Genomic DNA, 20,328 nt, shown 5'->3' with positions numbered 1-20,328 from the left:
CAACAGTGCACACAGAACGTGTGACAATTCCTGTTGAAATACCTGAGACGGGTAAAGGGAAGGGCATTGCTGTGAACAGAAGGCTGCTGTGGGCCTGTGGGGTGAGCCTGGCAGCAGGGCTGCTCAGAGTGTGGTCATGGGGAAGTTGTGCTGAGCAGAGAGCAGCACACACAGCTCTTGGCTTCAGGTGTGCATCTGGAAATCTGCCTTTGGGAGCATAGGTGTGCAAGGCAGAATGTGAGCGCCGGGCATTGGTAGGATTTAGGGAGTAAATTACTAAAAAGGGGGGAAATGACATCACTCATCAAAACTGCACACCGATTGATCCAAGCAGTTTTCTGGAGGCATCTCCCAGCCCTTTGGCTCTGCGGGCAGCAGCCCTGCACGCAGCACGGCTCCTATCAGCAGCGACCCTCCTGAGCCCGCAGGAACGGGAACCTCAGCGCAGCCGCTCCTTCGCTCGGGGCGCAGATCGCACAGCCTCCGCGCCACGGGCGAGAGGCGGCCGACAAAAGCGCGGCTGCGTGGCATGAATGCCGCTTTCATTAAGCGCTCAGCTGGCTCGGGAGCGTCTGCTCTGTGTGAAAGCGGCACCTGCCAACGCCGAGGATCCCATTCTTCATTAACAGCTCAGCTGGTTCAGAAGGGGAGCTCTGAGGCGGCCGAACAATGCCTGCGGAGTGCGTTCCCTGACAAAGCGGCAGCTCCTCCGGCGAATGCGAGCGGCTTTGTAACGGTGCCCAGACGGGGGAGCCGGCCCGGCCCCGCGCCGTGCTGCGCCGATCGGGGCTGCGCACCGCGGCTCGGCCGACCCACGGGCCGCTGCGTGCCAGCATTGAGCCCGGCAGAACGAATCCCCCCTCCCGAGGCGCTGCCCGTGTCTGGCTGCTGCAGTGCCTCCGCCTCCGACATCTCATTCCCGCTCCGTCATTTGCATTAATTGGACGCTTAGAGTAACTGAGAGCAGAGGCGGGCTCGGGAGGATTTTTCCCTGTCCTGGGGACAGACGCGGAGCCGCATTGCCCTGCAGCGGGGTCCGGTCTGCCCTGCCCCACGCTGCGAGTCTGGAGCTGATGGGGGATCAGCAACAGCTCTGCTGGAGAGGCAAGCACAGGGTTGAGCCAGCGCACAGCCGGACCAGGGAGCAGCTGAGCACAGGTGCCGTGCATCTCACCTCTTAGAGCAGCACCAGCTGCAGCTCACTGGGCGCTGATCACCTCTAGAGTCCATTTTGTCCAAAACAGGGAGACGTAAAAGTTTCCCTCTGTAGGGAGTGAGCCCTAGGAAAGCAGCCCGCGTCCTGGGGGGCTCTCAGCGCCCGGCTCTGCTGACAGGGCCGTGACGGCGGTCCCACTGTGGAAACACCAACCCGTCCGGCAGACAGCGGGGCTACGGGACCGCGATGATCCCTCCGCCGCCCCCGGGCTGCAGCCGTTCTCCCCGGCAGCTCCAACCCCACGCTCGGCAGCCCACGGTGAGCCGCTCCCGCCCCACGCCGGGCTCCCGCACGGCAGCGCATTCTTCAACCCCCCCCTGCGCTCCCCGCTGCGCGCCCGCGGAGCCTCCTTCCGCGCGGGGCTGCCCGGCGGGGGCGGTGGATCCGCGCCGCCCATACCGCATTGGTTTGCGGCGAAGCCCGTCACAGGCGCGGCGCCGAGATTGGCCCCGCAGCCCGCGCCCCCCCGGGCCCTCCCCGGCCCTCCCCCACCCCGCCCGCCGTGCGCCGCGGCCCGGCCACGGGCACTGCGCTCCACTCCGCGCTGCTCCGCGCCGCTCGGCCCGCAGCGGGCTCGGTGCGGCGGGGGAGGGCCGGGCGGGGGGCGCGACCGCAACGCCGCACCGCGCGGCAGCGGGATGTGAACGGAGGCTCCGCCGGCAGCGCCCGCTCCGCGCCCCGCAGCCCGGCTCGGGAAGATGCTGAGCAGGTGGATGAGTGGCAGCAGCAGGAACCTGGAGCGCGAGTACAACTGCACCGTGCGGCTGCTGGACGATAGCGAGTACACCTGCACCATCCAGGTCGGCAGCCGCGGGCGGGGGGCCGGAACGGCCGGTGAGGGGCGGGCCGGGATCGCGGCGCTTCTTCGCGGCGCGGAACCCGCAGACAAAAGGAACCCGCATCGAACAAAGACGGAGCGGCGGCGGTTACGGAGCCGCGCGACTCCCCGAGCATCCCCGCGGTGCCGGCGGTGCGGGGGAGCCCCGAAAGCCGCCCCCTCCGCGGTGTCGGGCGGGGGGCGGGTGCGCTGCGGGAACCTCGCGCCGAGCCCCGCACCTCCGGCACCGCAGGGAGGACGTGGGTACGGAGTGAGATCCGGGGGTGCCGCCGTTTTGCCTCCCGTTCGGCCCCGGAGCTGCCGGGGAGAGGAGTGCCGGTGCGGGGCGAACCGATTTGCGGCGCCCGCCGCTCTCCCGCAGCCATCGCGGTGACGGCACCGCTGCTCCGCGCAGCCCCGCGGTTCGGTACCGGCTCCGGGGGCCTGAGGCCGTTCGGGTCGAGGTGCCGCCACCGGGGGCCGTCCCACAACTCCGCGAACGGCTCCGCGCTGCCGGCAGCCCCGCGCGGCGAATGACAAAGAGCGGTGGGAGCAGAGCGGAGCGCCGCGGGCGGCACTGCCGGCGTGCTCGGCTCTCCTGAAGCAGCCGAACGCGGGGCTGCGCGCACCCGATGGTGGCACGGAGCTGCGCGGCGCCGGCGCTGCCCGTCGGTCCCTCCGAGGCTGTTCTTAATTCACATGGAGCGCGGCTCGGGAGGGAGAATCCGGCCGATGCAGCATAGAAAAATCTGGATTTTCTGTCCTTATTAGGATCTAACGAGCTGTCTTCATTTAGCGTGCTCTTTTAGTTCTTATTTTTAGTGTATAGCACCGGATCCTGTATTTCGGTGGACATTTAGCATAGCGAACGGTGGATCGCTGTGTTTGGTGTTCAGGACCGGGGATGCCCAGAATCAGCTCTGTTGCCCTCGCCAGCAAGGTTATGCGGAGAGGTGTTTGTTTGCCATTGCCCTCACACTGCCCGACAGCGAAGTGCTGACAGTCCGTGCAAAATTAAGTGTGTGTGGGAGCGGTAACGTCCTGCAAGTGGGAAAGCCGTCAGCCCGGAGTGGGGAGCGGTGAATGAGTTTTGAAGGTCATTCCCCGTCGGGTGCAGATATTGGGCGTCTCGCTGAGCTCCGTGGTGCTCCTCGCCCGGGCTGTCTGTGCGCCTGTTGGCTCTAATTTAGGATTGCTATTTTTGCTCAGATGTGGAGAGCCGCACGAAGCAGCGGTGCGGTGCACACCTGTGCTCTGGGGGAGGTTGGCAGTGCATTCCCCTGGCTGCAGTGGGTCTGTGCTGTGTGACTCCAGGCTCTGCCTTGCATCCCGGGCACCAGCACGGTGCTCCTGAGGGCTGTCGGTGTGATTAACCTCTGGTTGAGCTCAATAAAAGCTGCGTGAGTAGTGCTCGTGTGCTGTGCGATAATGACTTAAATAAAGTTGCTTTTATTTGATTACCACCAGTTTACCTTGGTGATGTTCCTGTGTTGAAGCAGTTCCTTCTCTGTGCTCGTGTGCCTCCTCCACCTCCTCCGCCCCACTGTTCCGCCCAGCACCCAAAGGAGCAGCAGAGGAGCACGGCTCAGGGCCGGCTCCTGCTGGTACCCAGCTGTGGGGGGCAGCTGCTCCATGCCCCGCAAACAGCTTGGGTTTTGTCCGAGGCTTTGTGCAGAGAGCAGGAGGATGATGTGCTGTGCTGCAGCACGGGGATGGAGCTGTGCCTGCGGCTCTTGGGCGCTCGCAGGGCTCCTGCTGTGGGTGAGCACAAAGCGCTGTCCCCTCTGCTCTTGGAGCTTCTCGTGTCTCAGCAGCAGCACAGTGACAGCTGCAGTGGGGCTCTGCAGAGTGCTCTCGCTGCTATGGATGCTCTCCAGGCTGTCCCCGCTCCCATCACTGCCCCGATGTGGGTCTGCTCTGCCACGTCCCTGCGCTCACCGCCCCGCATCTCCAGGCACGGGGGAGGCAGTGCCACAACAATTGGAATAAAGCGAGCATTGAGGAAGGCAGAAATGCTCCGGCGCTGCGGTTTCTGTGTGACTGAGCTGCTTGTCCCAGGGAATGTTTGAGATTCTTCGTGGTGCAGTCAGTGGTGGCAAAAAGGGCCTGAAATAATGAACCGTTTGCCATCGTTTGGTGAGTCAAGTATTTGCCTGGGCAGACAGTGCTGCTTTGTTTCTGAACTCACTCGTGCTATGAGAACGTGGAGACGTGAGAGAAAAAATACGAAATGAGGTTTCCTAGGTTCAGAATGTGACAGCTCCCTTACGTAAGGCCTCAAATAAATGGAAAGGAGCACTTGGACTGAGCCCCCGCTTCCCACGTGAAGCACAAAGTTCATTAGAGACTCAACAGGGCCATTAATAACCGTCAGCACAATGGAGAAGCTCGGCTCTTTGCAGCGCAGGCTGTTGTGAAGGTTATTTGCTCGTTATCCTTCGTGCTTCTGATCGTTTCCAACTGCCCATGCTGGGAAATAGGTTGGCAGAGCGCTGCATGGAGCTGAGGTGAGCTCCATCCTTCTGCTGGGAGCCGTGGGCACTGCGGAGAGGTGAGGGTGGTCGGGGGGTCGGTGTGCTGCAGGGGACGAGGGGCTGCATCCCTCCCAGCCCCTGGGTGCCAGTGGTGGTGGGAGTGATGCTGGCAGGTTGCCTTCCAGTTTGCCATTGATTCCTCTGGAAGTGATGTTTCTCTCTGTAACACCAGTGTGTCTGTAGCAGCAAGCTGCTGCTCTTGCTCGCTGCTGTCCCTGCAGCGTGGCAGTGTCTGTGCAGCAGCCTTTGTTCCTTGCCCAAACCACGACGTATCTACAGCCCCCGGGGCTTAGGAGAAGGAGCGCTGCCTGAAATGCCTGAAAGTTTGAAGGCAAGGCACAGCCAGAGCTGAGCTTCTCGGGCTGCATCTCCTCTTTCCTCTAAAATCAATTTCCAAGTGTATAATTTGAAACACAAAGGATAGAAAAGGCAACTGATGAAAACATCCGCTCTGTGTCCACCGCAGGCCAGTTACACGTTTGCTCTCATACTAATGCGAGGCAGAGAGGTGAGTTGTTATGGAGACCTATGGAAAATATTTCCAGCTTCTCCTCCTTCCCCAGCAGCAGTGCCTGCATGCTGTGAGCTGCTCGCAGCAGAGCTGTGCTGGGACCGCCTGCCATCCCCACCAGGAGCGGCTTCCCAACAGAGCGCCTTCAGTTGTCGCTTTTCCACTGTAAGATCCCAAAGACAAATAGGTGAATGTACACAGGGTAATGCTGCCGTAGAAAAATACATATGTGGAGTACTGAGAAGAAATTTCTGCTTCTGCTGTGTAGAAATGAGGTAATGCACAGCAGGAATTGCTTTTGGGTTGGCTGGGGAATAGGGAAGGGGCCATGCACAGCCCACGTGTGTGATTTCTAGCTTGCTCCCAGAGGTGGCATGGATGGGCTGGGGGCACGGGGGGCTGCAGCCCCATTGCTGGGCACCTGCATGTGGCATTGGGAGTAGGGCTGCATGCCGGCTTTGTGCTGCGAGAGGAGGGAGTTTGCTGGGGTGGGGGGTATCAGAGGGCTTCTCCAGCCTTTCTGGTTCCTTGATTGTAGATGACAGCAGGTTGCTGGGGGGGTTGGACAGCAGGCAGGGCTTTAGCCATCGAGAAGTGCAGCTTTGTTTGCTCTCAGCTCTGCTGGGAACGGACGATGCCCCATTAATGCTGGGGTCAGGAGCTGGTGCTGTTCCAGAGGTAACTGGGCTGCTCCTCTGCCATCAGCTGCTTGGCTGTAGCCAGAAAAGCATCATTGCTGAGCTACAAAAAGCTTTGGAGTTGGTTCTGCAAATAAGAAGGTTTTAGGTCAAATTCTTTCCTTTGAAAAATTTCCAGAGCAAATTATCACAGCGTTGTGATGGTGAGCTCACACTGACAGCGTGCGTGTGGCCGCCGGGCCGATGGGCGCACAGTGAGTCCGGCTGTGGGACCACAGCTGTGGGGCTGAGCCCACAGGGCCAGCTGCAGTCCCCAGCCATGCCCCCCCCCAGCCCTCCGCCTTCCCCCTGGTGCTGCCTTACAGCTTGCGTGGCTCTCAGTGGCTTTTTTTTGGGGCACCTCCGAGATGTTTTTGTTCGTGATCCCCTCTGGGTGCACAGCTCTGGGAGAAGAGGGAGGGATGGAATTGGAAGTAGGATGGAATTAGCGCCTGTCTGCCCCTGGAGCTTCCCCCAGATGTGCCAGTGCCAGTCTGTGCACAGTGCTGCTGCCTGGTGCAGCCTGGGCTGCAACCTGCTCCTACAGCCACGGTAGATGGGGAGCGAGCTGGGCACAGTGGAGATGGCATGAAGGGGAATGTGTCTTTGCTCAGAGTGCTGGGATGAAGGGAAGGAGAGAGCTGGTGCTCGATATGGCGTCCCATGCTGGGTGTGTGCACTCATCTGCATTTACATCAAACTGTGCCTCCTTGGAGCTCTTTGAAAGAGGATGTGTTTTCAAAGCCCATGCCCGATCTCTGTGCATCCCCACCTGCTGCCATCGGAGCATTCCCTGCTCGCCCAGGCCTGTGTCCTGCCTGCTTCTGGGGACGCGTCTGATCTCATGGAGCTCTGCTGGGTGCGTTGGGGTTGTCTCCAAAGTGGGGCTCCCAGAGCTGGGTGTATAAGGAGGGCAGAGCCGGCCAGCTGCCTGCAAAGCACGCCTGGTCCTCAGCACCTGGCCCTCTACAGAGGGAGCACAAAGTCCCATGGGCCGGTGCAGAATTGCTCCTTTCTCCCAGCAGAGCCAGGGTTTGTGTGGTGCCAGTGGGACGGACCCACAGGGCTGGGAACAGCGAGCCTTTGTTAGTCTGCATCGTCGCCTTTAAAGACGCAGGCCGTGCTTTGCCCTTAATTACACTTTGGCAATTACAGTCCGTGTGAATTACCTTCACTGGCAGCGGTGCCTTCTTTGGCAGCAGCGCATCGGGCGCCGTGCGGAGTGGAGCTGCTCCGTGCTGCCGTGTGTGACTCCTGCAGAGGGGCAGCGGGGGGATCTGGGCAGGATCGGCCTTTGCTCCAGGGCAGCAGCTGTGCAGGCTGACAGCAGGAGCTGTGCTGCGGGGCCAAAGGGGCGCTTCTACATGTGGAGGCCGTGGGGTTGCTGCTCTGCTCTGCAATGGAGCGCTCCCTGCAGCGGGAGTGGGGCTGGGCACCCGGCCGTGGCATCGCGGGTGGGAATGGCTCGCTCGCCATCCGATGCGTTTCCTTCTGATGGAGGAGCGCTCTGCACTGCGCCCATCACCTCCCATCACCTCCCGGGAGCGCAGTGCTGATGGAGCTCCTCATCAGAAATGCAGCGCTGCCTGAATCTTTCATAGCTGCCGGTAATGGATATCATCAGTGAGCTCCTGGGAGCGGGGCGGAGCGGTGGGCGGCCCTGGGCTGACCGTGGGGTGCGGGCGCACAGCGTGCAGCGGGGGGTCGGTGTCCAGCGGGTGCTTCCCAAACTGGCAGTGAGCGAGGCTTCGCAGCGTGGTGCTCTTTGGAGGCCGGAGAGCTGCGGCTGCTTTGTAGTGGGTGCTGGGATGTGGTCAGTGCTGCAGCTGGAAATAGAAAGTTTTGGCTGCGGAATGTCTGTTACCGAAGATGTTAATTATAGTGGCATATCTGTCATAGTGATGGAGGTATTCTATTTTTCAGAGGGTTTGTAACGGGGCTGTTTCAGATCAGATTGGCTCTCGGCTCAGCACATAAGCTGTGATCCCAGAGGAAATATCCATCTCGCTGCCCGGATGAAATCTTTCTTTAATAAAAAATTACAGAAATCGATTAAGCCATTCTGGAGCTAGAGAGAGACTTCAGGAATGTATGGATCTGTGGTTCAGAGGGGCTCTAACGATATATTATCTATCTGCTTAACCTGTGCAGTGGGCAGCGCGTTGGGCTGGGGGCAAAAAAAGCCAGAATCCAATATAGTTATGTTTGAAAAATAGACAATAAGCATGCTGAGCAGGTACTTCTCCCGCATCGATTTAATTCTCATTAACGTTGCACTGTACAGCATGCTGAGTAATATTTCTGGCTTGCAAACAGCAATGGATTTCCTTTGGAAATGTGTAACGAGAACAGAGTGTCTCTGGGACCTGGCAGTGGGGCGGTGCTGGGGAGGGCTGGCGGCCCACAGAGCCCCCATGGAGGCCCTTCCCTTCCAAAGCCGTTGTGTTCCCGGCTGTCCCTCAGCATCAAGGCTCTGCTCCTCACCCAGAAGAGATTTTCCTTCTTCCTTTTTTTCTCTTTCCTTTCCCGCTGCTGGGGCTGCAGCCGGCCATGACTTCTGCTTGCAGATGACAGATTTCTTCTCCGAGGTTTCAGGATAACACTGAGGGTCCCCGGGGCAGCTGCTGCTTTGAGCGGATTAGCGGTGACTGACAGCCTTCTCCTGGCTCTGCTCTCTTCCCCGGGCTGGAGTCAGAGTCTTGTGTTGCCTTAGCACTGCCTTGATGTTGGCTGTGTGCTGCATCCCTCGGTCTGGCAGCTGGTTTTGCTACGGGCGTAAATAAGGAGCTGATACGACATGAATCCTGGCACAGCACACCTCACGTGGCAGTGCTGGAGGTGGGGGGGTCCAGGCGGGGTCTGCATTGATCTGCCATGGGGGGTTCTAATCGAGAGCCTCTGTGGCTCTGGCTGAGGTTGGGGCGGTGTGGCTGCACAGCTGCCCCGTCCCTTTCCTGCAGTGGGGGGGCTCAGCAGGTTTTGGGAGGGCTCCATCCTCTCGTTTTTGAAGTGGTGGTGGGCGACCACCCGGTGCTCACTGGAGGAGCAGTGGGGTTTGGGCTGCAGCCGTGCTGCTGTCCTGCTGTTTGTGTGGAATGGAGGAAGGACGCGGAGCAGCCCATGTGGCTTTGTGGTGGCATCTGCACGGAGCTGGCAGGCCATAAATCAGCCTGAAGGCAGTGGCTGCACGCTGACCCCCATATATTGCCTCCGTTGTGCAGTTTGTTTTGTTCCGTGGGCTTCTAAAGAGAGGGAGAAAAAGTCAGCACTGGGGTATGGTGTCACCATGGGAACGGAGGATGCGGCGGTGATGCGCAGGGGGGGCATTGCTGGGGAGAGGCCCTCGTCCCACTCTGCTGCTGGGAGGTTCTGCCGTGGGTGGGAGGGAGGGGGTTCCTGTGTTTACAGCATCGTTAAGGAGAACAAGTTGCACTGCCGTGGCTGTCCTCTAATTAATGCAGTCAGATTAAACCGCAAGGCAGATAATCCTCAGATCAGCCGCTATTGGGAACTTTCCCATCCTGGTGTGTCGTTGGGTTTTTAAAGCACTGTCAGTGCACAGCAGCAGTTGTTTGTGTTGTAACAGAGGCAGTACGAACAGCTGTGCAAATAAGTGAATGGATGAGCCCACTGGCACTGAGGTTTGGGAGCAGGGCTGGGTGCTGCTGTGCTCCCTGCCAGCAGGGCTGTGCAGCTCAGTGCTGTGCTCCTTCGCCCCAGGTGTAGCAGGGCTGTGTGGGAAGGGGGCTGCATCATGTGGGTCCCCGTGATTTCAGGGGCTGTCTTGCTTCTATCTGTGAGTTTCCAAATGCTGGTGATGCTCTGGGTGTGACTGGTATCCCACCACATGCAGAGAGGACCACTTCTCTCTGGCCAGCCTCCCGTGCATCGCTCCTTGGCGCTGGCTGGAGCTGACCCAACCCGCGCTCGGTGGTGCTAATGGCTTGTCTGCAAATAGCGGCATTACTTAAGGTCTGTGACAGCCTCCTGGGTGACCTCGTGCTGGAGCTGGCATCAAACCTGTGGGAGCTGTGTGGTTTCCTTTCCTGGCGTTGCTCTGAGGCTGGGCACAGGGAAGGTGGCGGCGTTCCGCTGCTGGGTTCTTCCAAATGAGCAAGCTGGGCGCACCGGCACAGAGCAGCGCGAGGGGGAGGAGCACTCATGGCACACTGTCTGCAAGGTGTGCCCAGGAAAATGAAACCTCCTGACAAAGCACAGCCGCCAAATGAGGCTGTTCTGAATGCCCTCGGCTCTCTGCCACTGTGTCACCATGGCTGCTGTCATCATGCCCACCTGGCACCAAGCAGCACTGGGGCGGCGGTGTGGTGCCTTTGCCTGATGGGATCTGCAGCAGAGTGCAGGGCACTGTGTGGAGCTGAGTGCAGGTTGGCCCCAAAGCTGCCCCAAGCCCTAAAATATGCATAGATTGTCATTCATGTGCATTTGAATCACATTGGGCATCATCCTGCACTGCTTTCATATCGGTCACTGCTTGCGGAGGGACTCCAAACAGCATCACTGCACGGAGGGAGGGATGCAGCACCTGGTCCAGGTGGGCGCCTTTGTGGTGGAGCTCTGGGAAGATCTCGGAGCCCACCAGAGCGCCTCGGGGGCGGCTCCCACCCAGCTGTGACAAAGCACTGCTGTGCTGTGGGATCGTTCCATCAATCCACAGCTTCTCACTCCGATGCGCTAAAAATAGAGCATTATTTCCAGGCAGTAATTGCACATCCTGTAGTCGTAATGAGCTCTTAAGGTAATTACCTTTTGGTGGGGAAGAGCTGAAGATAAGGCGTGTGTGGCTGGGAAATGGAGGGTTTCAAGAAGCGTGCCCAGGAGTGCGCGTGTGATGGTGTCCCACGGCGGGCAGGCCATGTGCTGCATCGGGTGCTGCTCAGCTGCTCTGTGAGCACTGGAGGAGAGCCACCCCATCGCGTGTCCCCGTGTGCCACTGCTCAGGGAAACCCCTAAACGCACCGTGCTGAGGCTGCCGGGCTGGGTGAGGGTTGGGGTCACTGGCAGAGGGCTGCAGGGAGGTGATGGCACCCACTGCCCATGGGGACCCTGCAGCTTCACGATTTCGACAGGACCTGAATGTGGCTGATGTCTTCCAAATGATGTTTAGGAGTGCATTTCCGCTGCTAGGGCTGATCCCAATGGCATTCACGATGCAGATTAAGACAAGACGTGCCACCTGCATACCAGAGGTACCCCACAGCTTCTGCTTTGTGCATCCTTCAAAGCCCACTGTGCCACTGGGACCTGCAGTGGGGATGGAGGTGATGGAGACCATGGGGCTCCCTTGTCCCCACCTCCTGGAACAGAGGCAGGCACTCTCTCCCAGCACTCTTTGCCTCCCAGCACCATGAATCAATGTGCAGTGCTGCAAGTGCCCGGCTCTCACACAGAGGAGGTAAATTACATCTACTGCTGTTACATCTTTGTCGCTAATTTGATCACATATTAAGAACGTAAACCACTTAGAAAGTTTTTGTCTGAGTCAATTTCCCTTTGTAAGCCAGAGGTGCTGATCTTACAGCGCAGCACTTTTCCAATCCTTTCTAATCCCATGGCTGCTCTGTATCTCAGGTGCCTTTCCCAATTACAGCCAGATTGATCTGCCCCAGCTCCTCCTAGGGACCGGCTGAGACCCCCCAGCTGCGGTTCCTGGGGCCGTGGCAGTACCTGAGCACCTCAGTGCAGGGGGGAAGTGGTCATGGTGCCATAAGTTGTGGTTATGGAGACCGCATCTCTGTGCAGCTCTGCTTCCTCCCACTGCAGCTGCAAACAGCAAAAGCTGGGACTGGGGTGAGGGGAACAGAGTGCTCCTGTGGGGCAGCGGTGGTTGCAGTGTGGGTGTCAGAGGTGTGCCTAAGCCAGGGCATGAACCCCTCCTTTGCAGGTGGTAAGAGCAGGCTTTCCACACCTGGGCTGATGGAGGACGTTCACAGTAATTAATGCTAATGAGCACATCTGTTGGAGCACATGCTGGAAAGCTCCTCATCCTGTGCACTGTTCACTGATTGCTGCTTTCTTTCTGACCCAACACTGAGAAAGTGCCACCTGCCCCTTCCCCTGCTTTGGGAAAGGTGTTTTGCAAGTGCGTGGCAGCACACTTCTGGGAGCAGTGTTCCATAGGATGGGTGACAGTCAGTGTGGTGCTGGCATGCCCAGGAGGTGTGTGTCTGCATCCAGGCTTTGAGGAGAGGGCCGATGTGAGCCTTCCTGTGTTGCTGGCTGAGCAGCACGCTGCCCGAGTGACAGCCTTGGTGGCCACTAGCACCGGGCTTGGTGCAGGGTGCCTGGAGATGTGGCCCAGAAGTCTGAGTGTGCTCATTGCAAAGCGGCGTCCCAGGATCAGCCCCTCTTTGAAGGCTGTTTCCACGCTGCTCCTTGGCTTGCTGCTGCCTGTCCCCAAATATCCCAGTGCTGCACATGTAGTGCCGGCCGCCTGCCAGCCCCGCTCTGCCCAGGGCTGTGCTGGGAGCTCTGGGAGGGGCGGGCGGCTGCTCCCGTGTCCTCAGTGGGTTCTCCTGGTCCCCTTCTGCCTGCTGTTTGCATTCACAAGCTCTGCCAGGCTGTGTTTTTGCCAGCGACTGATTGAGCAAACGCGCCTCTGGGCACACTGAAATATTCCCGCTCTGCACTCTGGTGAAGTCTGCGTGCTTCTGAAGACAGTTTAGATGTGAGCATCTTCACAGAGGCTTTAAATTAAATCTCAGACAGCCCAGAGCCTCTATTTCCTTTCCTAAACTCCAGGAAGTTTGTCTGAGCAGTAGATCTGAGAGACAGCGAGGGCTGGGCAGCGTGCTGTGGTACGGGCCTGCTTGGAGGGTGTGCAGCAGGGAAGGCTCCAGGGGACCTGGTGGGCTCAGAGCTGCCAGCAGTGTGTGCCCCCATTTTAACCCCCCTCTGCACGCCTCTGGTGTGCCATCAGCACTGACCATGCAGCCTCCTTAATGTCCCGGCAGCTCTGAATGACAGGGTTGCACTCCTCTATCTATTTACCCATCTATTTCTGCAGAGCAAGGACCTAATTGAGCGGATAATGCGCGAGCCAGCAGCGCTGAGATGCCGCAGCGCTTTGTGTTTTGGGGAAAGCTTTTGCTGTGGAGCCATTTGCAGGCGCTGCCTGGGGCACTGGGCGACCCACAGCTCTGTGGAAGGAGTGCATGGAGGTGGTGGGTTCCTGTGTCGCTGGGCCTGGGGGTGCTCAGTGGCCACACCATGGGACATGGACCTGCAGAGAGACTTCCCCAGGGCCCCTGAGGCGCCCCATAGGTGTCCCCCAGGCTGCGGGAGGGGTCGGTACTGTGGGTCCCACACCCCAAGGGCAGCACCGGTGCTGGGCAGGTGCTGGATCCCATTCTGAGCACTGAGCCCGGAGCAGAGGCTGCTCATGCACCCCAGATGGGTCTGTACTCTGCAGATATCAGCTCCTGCAGTTGGAAAAATGAAATCTCAGAGCAGAACAGGCCCTGGCGTAGCTAAGTGAAATGGGATTGCTTTGTCTAATCAGGCAAGTGAGTGACACAATTTGAGAAGTCCTTGAGGGTTTTATAAAGGTTGGTGATGTGAGAGACGTAACCGGCACAGCGCGAGTCACGCACACCGGGCTGCCCTTTGCTGGAGGCGCGCAGTGCAATGCCGGCCTTCGCTTCTGCTGCCTCTGCATGGCCAGCAGCAGCTGGGAGCACGGCTGGGTCTTCGGGGTGTGGACCAAAGTGGTCTCTCCCACAGTGAGAGCTCAGGGAAACTCTGTGTAGGAGGGCGTGCTGTCCCTCTGACCCCCCCCCCCCCCCCGATCTGTTTAAGCCCAAATTCCTCCCTAGGGTTTCGGGAGGTGGGGAGCGTGTCCATGCCGCAGCGCCGATCATTCATCACCGGACCGGACAGAACAGCACTTGGTTGCATTTTTCCTTCTGCTGTCAGCAGGAACGGCTCCTTCTGAAGAACTGCACCTCCCAGGAATGTTCTAATTTTGGACTTTCTACAAAACTGAAGCCATTCTGCAAGCTGTGCACCTCGGCTGTGCGCCTGACGCCAGGCTGACGCTGTAGTGCCAGCTCCGAGCACAGCCCATGCAGGACAGGGGGCTTCCTGGGACCCAGCCCCTCCTCGTCCCCCGGTGCCACCCACACGCACATGAGCCCTGTGCCGCTCTAAGCCCCGTGCTTCTGGCAGCGCACAGAGCAGCAGGCATGGCGAATGCGATTAGATGTTTTACTCCTGATCAGATCAGTGCGGCTCGCGTTGATTCCTGCCGCTCCGAGGTGTGCGCTCACTTCTCCCGCAGGTTTCAAGAACCGCCGCCCGCCCTCAGCAGAGACGCTCTCTAACCGCATGTGAAACGTGCTCTGACGTGTGAGGAAGTGGAACGGACAGGCAGAATCTTTTCCACATTAAACCTGAGCAGCAGAGCCTCGTGCACGTGCTGCAGGCACCGCACCTCGGGCTCCGCGCGCTCCGGATGCACAGACGTTTTCCTTACACTTGAGCGAGGAAAGCGTCACAGTTCCTCACCTCAGCGATCTGTGCTGTGGATGCAGAGCCAGCAGCCCCTCTGGGACCCAGCAGCCCCCAGACCCAGCTCCTGGCACTGGCTGCCCCATTCCTGCAGCCGCCTCTGCAGGCTTCACCCTGCTCCATCAGCCTCACAGCTGCAGTGACGCTTCTGAGGGACAGCGCGAAAATAGTTGCACTGCAGTAGGTTTTGCCGTTCTCCAGCACCGGCAGCACCTCTAATCATTAAACCTGAAATAATTTTAATTGGATCCGGAATTCACGAGGGATGTTTTTCTGTGTCTCCCTCCCAAGGCTTCAGGGCTGCCCCAGTTTCTGAGGTGCCGGGAGCGCCTTCGGGTCGCGTGCCGCGGGGTGCACGGCTCAGCTTAAAGGCTGTGGGAGAGTTGCGTCGGCTCCTGGGGAATGGAGGAGCGCCGCTTGAGCAGCTCTGAATTGTAAATTGGAGCTCTTGACAGCGGGCTGGGTGCTGCGGGCAGTGCCGTGGCGGCCGCCGGCAGAGGAGCGACTTGGTTTCCTGAAGTGCCTGAAACAAGCAGGGCAGCCGGAGCGGGAGCGGGCTGATGTTCGGGTGTCTGCATCCTGCTGATAAGCGGCAAGACGAATGAAAGGCTGCGCTCACGTGGAGAGCCCCGATCTCCTTTCCCGGGACCCAGAGAAGCGCAGCGCTCAGCAGCGGGGCGGGGCGGCTGGGATGGTGCTCGCAGGCATTCGCTGAAGCGCAATGGAGCCTGGGGGTGAGAATCCCACCGATGATGGGGCTGCCATGGCCAGGGGGTTCTGCTGAGTGGTGATGGGGGTAAATGGCCTTTGCTTTCTGGCACGGGGGCGGCTGGGGGTGTGTTCAGTATATTTACATGGGAGCATCCCAGGAGCATCAGATGAAGGTGTTGGAGGGGGACAAACACTGATGCCCAAACACTGTGCTGTTTGCAGTGTGCTCCTCTGCTGCTGCTGCAGCCGGCTGGAAACCTGCAGCAAAGTGCCTGCGGTGCTTGAGCCTCTGTGCAGAGCAGCTCCAGACCTGCCCCAGGCCATGGCACAGTGCTGCTCCTCGGTGTCCATCTGTCCCACAGACCATCTGTCCATTCCTCTGCCTAGGAGCCAACTCAGCACCTGAGAGGGGCAGAGGCTGTGCATTCAGGGGACACAGGACAATTCCTCACACAGGTTTTGCAGCTGACATAAGTTGTTTTCCTGCCCTGGCGTACACCAGCAGTGCCACTGGGTCACCCTCAGTTTAAATGTTTGATGGGATGCTTCAATATTTCATTGCACGTTGCATGCGGTGGCACCGCGGAGCAGCGCTGCCTCCAGGCTGTCCCTGGGGTGCACGGGGCTGCCCCGGCCGTGGGGCTGCAGTGAGCTGCTCTGCAGCCTCAGCCACTCACTCAGCACAGAGCCTGCGACTTCTCTTGGTAACCTTGTCATTTCCTGAGATTCACAGCCTGTGGCTTTCCCTCCTTCACCGATTGCAGCATGCTGTGCACCAAACCCTTCCTCATATGCGTTTTGCATTTTGGGAGCAAACCTGGACCCCATTTCTGTTCCTTGTGTCATTTCAGTGTGCTGCTGCTGTTTGCACAGCCCCTTTTAATTCTTTCCCTGCCTTTCTCAGGCTGCTGCTACATGTTGAGGCACAGCTGGGCTGCGCGGGGCCACGCTCAGCATCGCTCCAGCACGTCACTCCTTGAGGCCATCTGCATCTTCCAGTACTGTGGTCGCTTTTCTGTCCTCTTTTTGGGATCAGGTGGCAGCACAGCTGAGGTCACATCCCCAGCACCAAAACAAAGCTGCACAGAGCAGCGTGAGCGCACCCGCATCTCCCCAGGCTCCTCCTGCCAGCTCACAGCTCCCTGTTGTGCACCCCAGCACCCCAGTCCTGTTGGCAGTCCCTGCTCTGGGCTGTGAGCAGCTCTGACGGAGTGCCTGGTGCCTGCCTTCCCGTGGCTTCCAGTCCCATGCCATGCTGGGGCTGTTCTTATCACTGTTTGTTAAAGCAAAACGCACACGGCTGTGCCAGCAGTGCGGGGGTGTCCTGGGGACCCTTGTCCCCTCCTTGCACCCTGCCTGCTGTGTGGCACTGCGCTGGGTGCTGCTGCAACACAGTGCAACAGCGCTGGAGGTGACAGTGCCTGCCCACTGCTGGGACCTTCCCTTCTGCAGGGATTGCTGCCCCGTGTCCCATTACTGCAGGTGTGGGCAGCAGGATTATGGAGAGAAGAAATTGCACAGTCCTTGGGTCGGTTCTGGATCACTCCCAGGTGCCTGCAGGACGTTAATGTGAGCACACTGTGGGTCCCCTGCCCCACACCCCGCAGCGGTGTGGTGCTGCTCTGAGCCCCGATCACGCCGGCACATCTCCCTTGTTGTACTGGAATTGGAAATCCAGACCTCCTTCAGTAAATGCTTACACTTAGAAAAACTCCCGGGGCGGAGCTGCTCCCGTGAGCTGCGCTCGGTGCTCTCAGCCAGCGCTCTGCAGGGCCGCCAGCTCCGTACACATCGTTACACAATCCTCATTCTTATGCTGCCAACGGCTTCGTTATGAAAACATACCATCAAAGTCGCCCCGAAACGACCGCGGTTCTGCATGGGATCTGGGTCTGGGGAGGATCAGAGCTCAGCCCTGTGCTGGGGCAGCTCAGGCTCTGATGGAGAGCAGTTCCCCAGCCCTCACCCATCCCTGCGTCCCAATGCAAAGATGTCATTTACCGGAATCTGTGAGCGTGAGCCCAGCGGGCGCTGAGTTAACGGGGGGTGAATGTGTGCTACGTGCGGAGGCAGCGGCGGGCAGTGTGCGCTGCTGTGCTGCGGGGTGGGGGCAGCTGGGCAGCCCCGTGTCCCAGTGTCACAGCAGTGCTGGGCTGGGCTCTGCTCAGTGTTGTGCTGCAGGTGATGCTGGGCACTGAGTGGCCTTCGGCCGGCTCTAATGAGCTGCTCACTGCTCCGGGGATCAATGCGGCTCTGTGTCAGAGGGAATTACGCAGTGTCTCCTGTCCCCACAGGTCTGTGTGGCCGGAGGAGAGGCTGCTGCAGTGACCGTGGTGCCCGTGCTGTGTGTGCTGTGCCCCTTTTGTCCTAGTGGGAAGCAATGGCAGTGGAGCTCCCTATCAGAACTAATGAGCATCACATTTACTTGCACAGGCAGCAAAACCGCGCCGTGCCGCACTGTGCCACACCGTGCCTTTCTGCACTGTTTTTCACCATCCCAGTTTTCCTTGTATTTCAGGATTTCCATGAAGCAAGAGCCCAATGCAGGGCTGGTTTTATCAGACCTGCTTCTGTCTGCCAAGTTTGGAGCAGGATGAGATTTATGGAGTGACAGAGGATAGAGTGTGAGCGCTCAGGGCTCAGTGTGCACAATGGGTGTATCTGCCATTTCCTCCTGACCATAATATAGAGGAGAGGGAAGGCAAATCAGGGAGCAGAGAAGAGCTGCAAAATGCCAGAGAGCTCCAATCATGGTTTTTGGTTACAATTGCAGGTGTAACATCTGAACTGTGATTGTGGCAATGCTGATAACAAATGGAAGGAGACACCTGCAGGAGATCCTTCTGCCCTGCTTTGCCTTTGACCTCTGCTCTCAGCCAGTTGTCCTGCACACCCAGGGCACGTGCCTGGTGTGAATGAGCTGCTCTGAGGTTCTGCCGTATCAGAACTGCGTTGGCCAGGCAGGGGCTTTAAGGCTGTGCTTGCTGAGTGAAGGGAAAATAGAGCTGCTCTGTGTGTTGGGGTTGTTGGGGTGGGTACCTGCATCGCGGTGCTACTGTGTTTGCTTGCAAACAATCGCTGTGCTACTGAATGTTTGCAAACAACCACAAGACACTTTTCACTGGCCAATGCTATTCCCCATGGCAAACCACCTGAGCAGATGGGCAGCTGCTCACCCACGCTGCTGCAGCAGGTTGGTTGGGTTGGATGCAGAGAGTGCCCTTGTCCCACTGCAGCGCCTGGATTTACAAGAAGGAAAGCAATCCCAGGCTGTGCTCACATGGTTACAAAACCCGAGGTGCACCAGGTAGCTTTGTCCTCCTCCTCCTGTCATCACCACCACACACACAAGCTGCAGCAGTGCCACTGATGCCACCTGTGTGCCCACGGCCCTGCGCTCTGTCCTGGTGCCTCCAGAGCAGTGTGGAACAGCACAGGGCTGGCTCTGCCCTGGTATTAATAGTTAATCAGCCCGCTCTGCGCGTGAGAGCTCGTGTGCACGGGGGGGGGAGCTGCCAGCACAGCACACCACTTAACTCAGAGCTCTGTTTCTGGCTGCGCCCTCTGAGGAGCCGCACTCCAGGTTTTCCTGGAGAGCTCATTAGAGAGACAACAAAGGCACACATAGATGGGCTTGCAGCTGTCACCAACACTGCCCCAGGAGCTGCTCCCAGAGCTCTGCACATGGACAGAGCGGTGGCTCTGGCACTGCCACAGGAGCCCCATGTCCCCATCACCAGAAGGATGTGCAGAGGTCTGACCACGGCGCTGGGATGCAGGGCAGTGCTGCTCTGGGTTGGGTCACTGTGAGCCCTGACCTCTTGATTATGGCTCTGTGTAATCTCCTTTGATTTTAGAAACCACTTTGCTTGTGATTCAGATCGTCTGCCTCCACCTCCAGAGCTGCTGCACCAATGCATTCCTCCACTTGATTGGAGAACCCTTCAGCAGCTGCATTTTCTCCCCATGAAGGTGCTCCCAATGGTGGCCATGCCACCTCTCGCTCCTTGGTGAGGCACACCTGAGCTCCGCAGCGCTCCTGGTGCCGGGCACCTCCTGCAGCTCCCACACCATACCTGTCCCCTTCCTTGCTGCCCCCAGGGCCCCCCCCCACAGGTGGCAGTGTGATGGCACTCAGCAGATGGCACCACTCACCCCGGTGTCCACGTGCACCCGGCTGCTCCGAGCCCCTCGTTGGGTCTCTGGGATGCTGCTACCCGCAGTGGGGTTGGGGTGGTAAGCCCGACATGCATGCTGCGGTCTGCAGGTGCAGTGCATGAATCCGTATGGGCCATGTGATGGCCGAGGCATCATCACTCGTGTCCCAAAAAGAGGGGATAATGAGAAGTTTTGGAAACTGTCTCCCCACTGTGTGCCCCCAGCAGCTCCCAGGCGCTGTGCTGCATCTGCTGCACTGTAACCTTGGTGGGAGCGTGGGCACATCCACGGTCATCCGTGTGACACACAGCAATGTGACACGTTTGCGCATGATGTCACACTTGTACCAAAATACCCACTCCTGTCCCCTGAGATCTGTGTACAGCCGCAGTGAATCTGGGGCAGCTGTGCCCGCACTGCCCTGGGCGGTGTATTTTGCATTTCCATATTGCAGTGCACTTCTCACTGTGCTCATCCCAGCAGCGAGGGGCGCACAGAGGAGCTCTGGCTCTGTAGTGCCCACCACTGCTGGCCGTGTGCGGGCGGTGTGTGAGCACCCAAGGCTTTGGGCAGCACGGTGATGGGTGTTTGCGTTGTGTTGTGTTGCATTGCCCACTGGGTCGTGGCACTGGCTGCTGCTGCAGTGAGTGCTGCTGGGGTGGGCGAGCTGCATGTGTCCCCCATGTCACCCAGATTGCAGTGAGTCCTTCAGTCCTGGTCTTCACCCCAAATCCATCCCCGTTGGCCCCCAGCTCAGTCCCTGCTGGCCCTGCGGGGCTGTGCTGCCCATGCGTGCTGTTCTGCGTGCTTCCATCCCTCTCCGTCGGCGCCTTTACAAACCCTGTGCGAGGTCACCTTATGTGACAAAGGACATCAGCACTTCAGCAGAAGGCACCAAAATTATCTTGAAGGCTCATCCAGACGCCGGGCTGTGACGGGGCGCTCCGTCAGCACGGCAGTGCAGGGACGCTGTGTGCTGAGGCATATTGCTAATTCATGAGGTGGTGGTGTAAGGAGGAGGAGGAGGAGGAGGAGGAGGGCAGCCCCCGGCCCCAGCACACGGTGCAGCACGAGGGAGTGGAGGGACAGTGATTAATTGCACGTGGCCTAAAGAGCAGATGGAAATGCTTGCTTCCAGTCCTTCCCTCTGTGCTTTTTGAGCTGCTGTGAATTGGGGC

General features: G+C 59.0%; 1 protein-coding gene across 2 annotated transcripts in view; it reads left to right on the top strand.

Moving 5' to 3' along the window:
* Nucleotides 1–1,817: 1,817 nt before the first annotated feature.
* The window catches only part of FRMD5 (FERM domain containing 5), a 40,227-nt gene continuing 21,716 nt past the window's right edge, over nt 1,818–20,328 (top strand). For both annotated transcript variants that reach the window (XM_048956475.1, XM_048956473.1), the window contains exon 1: nt 1,818–2,016. In XM_048956475.1, the coding sequence (XP_048812432.1) occupies nt 1,915–2,016 (102 nt within the window). In that variant the 5' untranslated portion in view covers nt 1,818–1,914. The remainder of the gene's footprint in view (nt 2,017–20,328) is intronic.

This window comes from Lagopus muta, chromosome 10 (assembly GCF_023343835.1).
Source record: "Lagopus muta isolate bLagMut1 chromosome 10, bLagMut1 primary, whole genome shotgun sequence".
NCBI lineage: Eukaryota > Metazoa > Chordata > Aves > Galliformes > Phasianidae > Lagopus > Lagopus muta.
The sequence above is the reverse complement of the archived record's forward strand: the minus strand, read 5'-3'. Positions and strand labels throughout refer to the sequence as shown.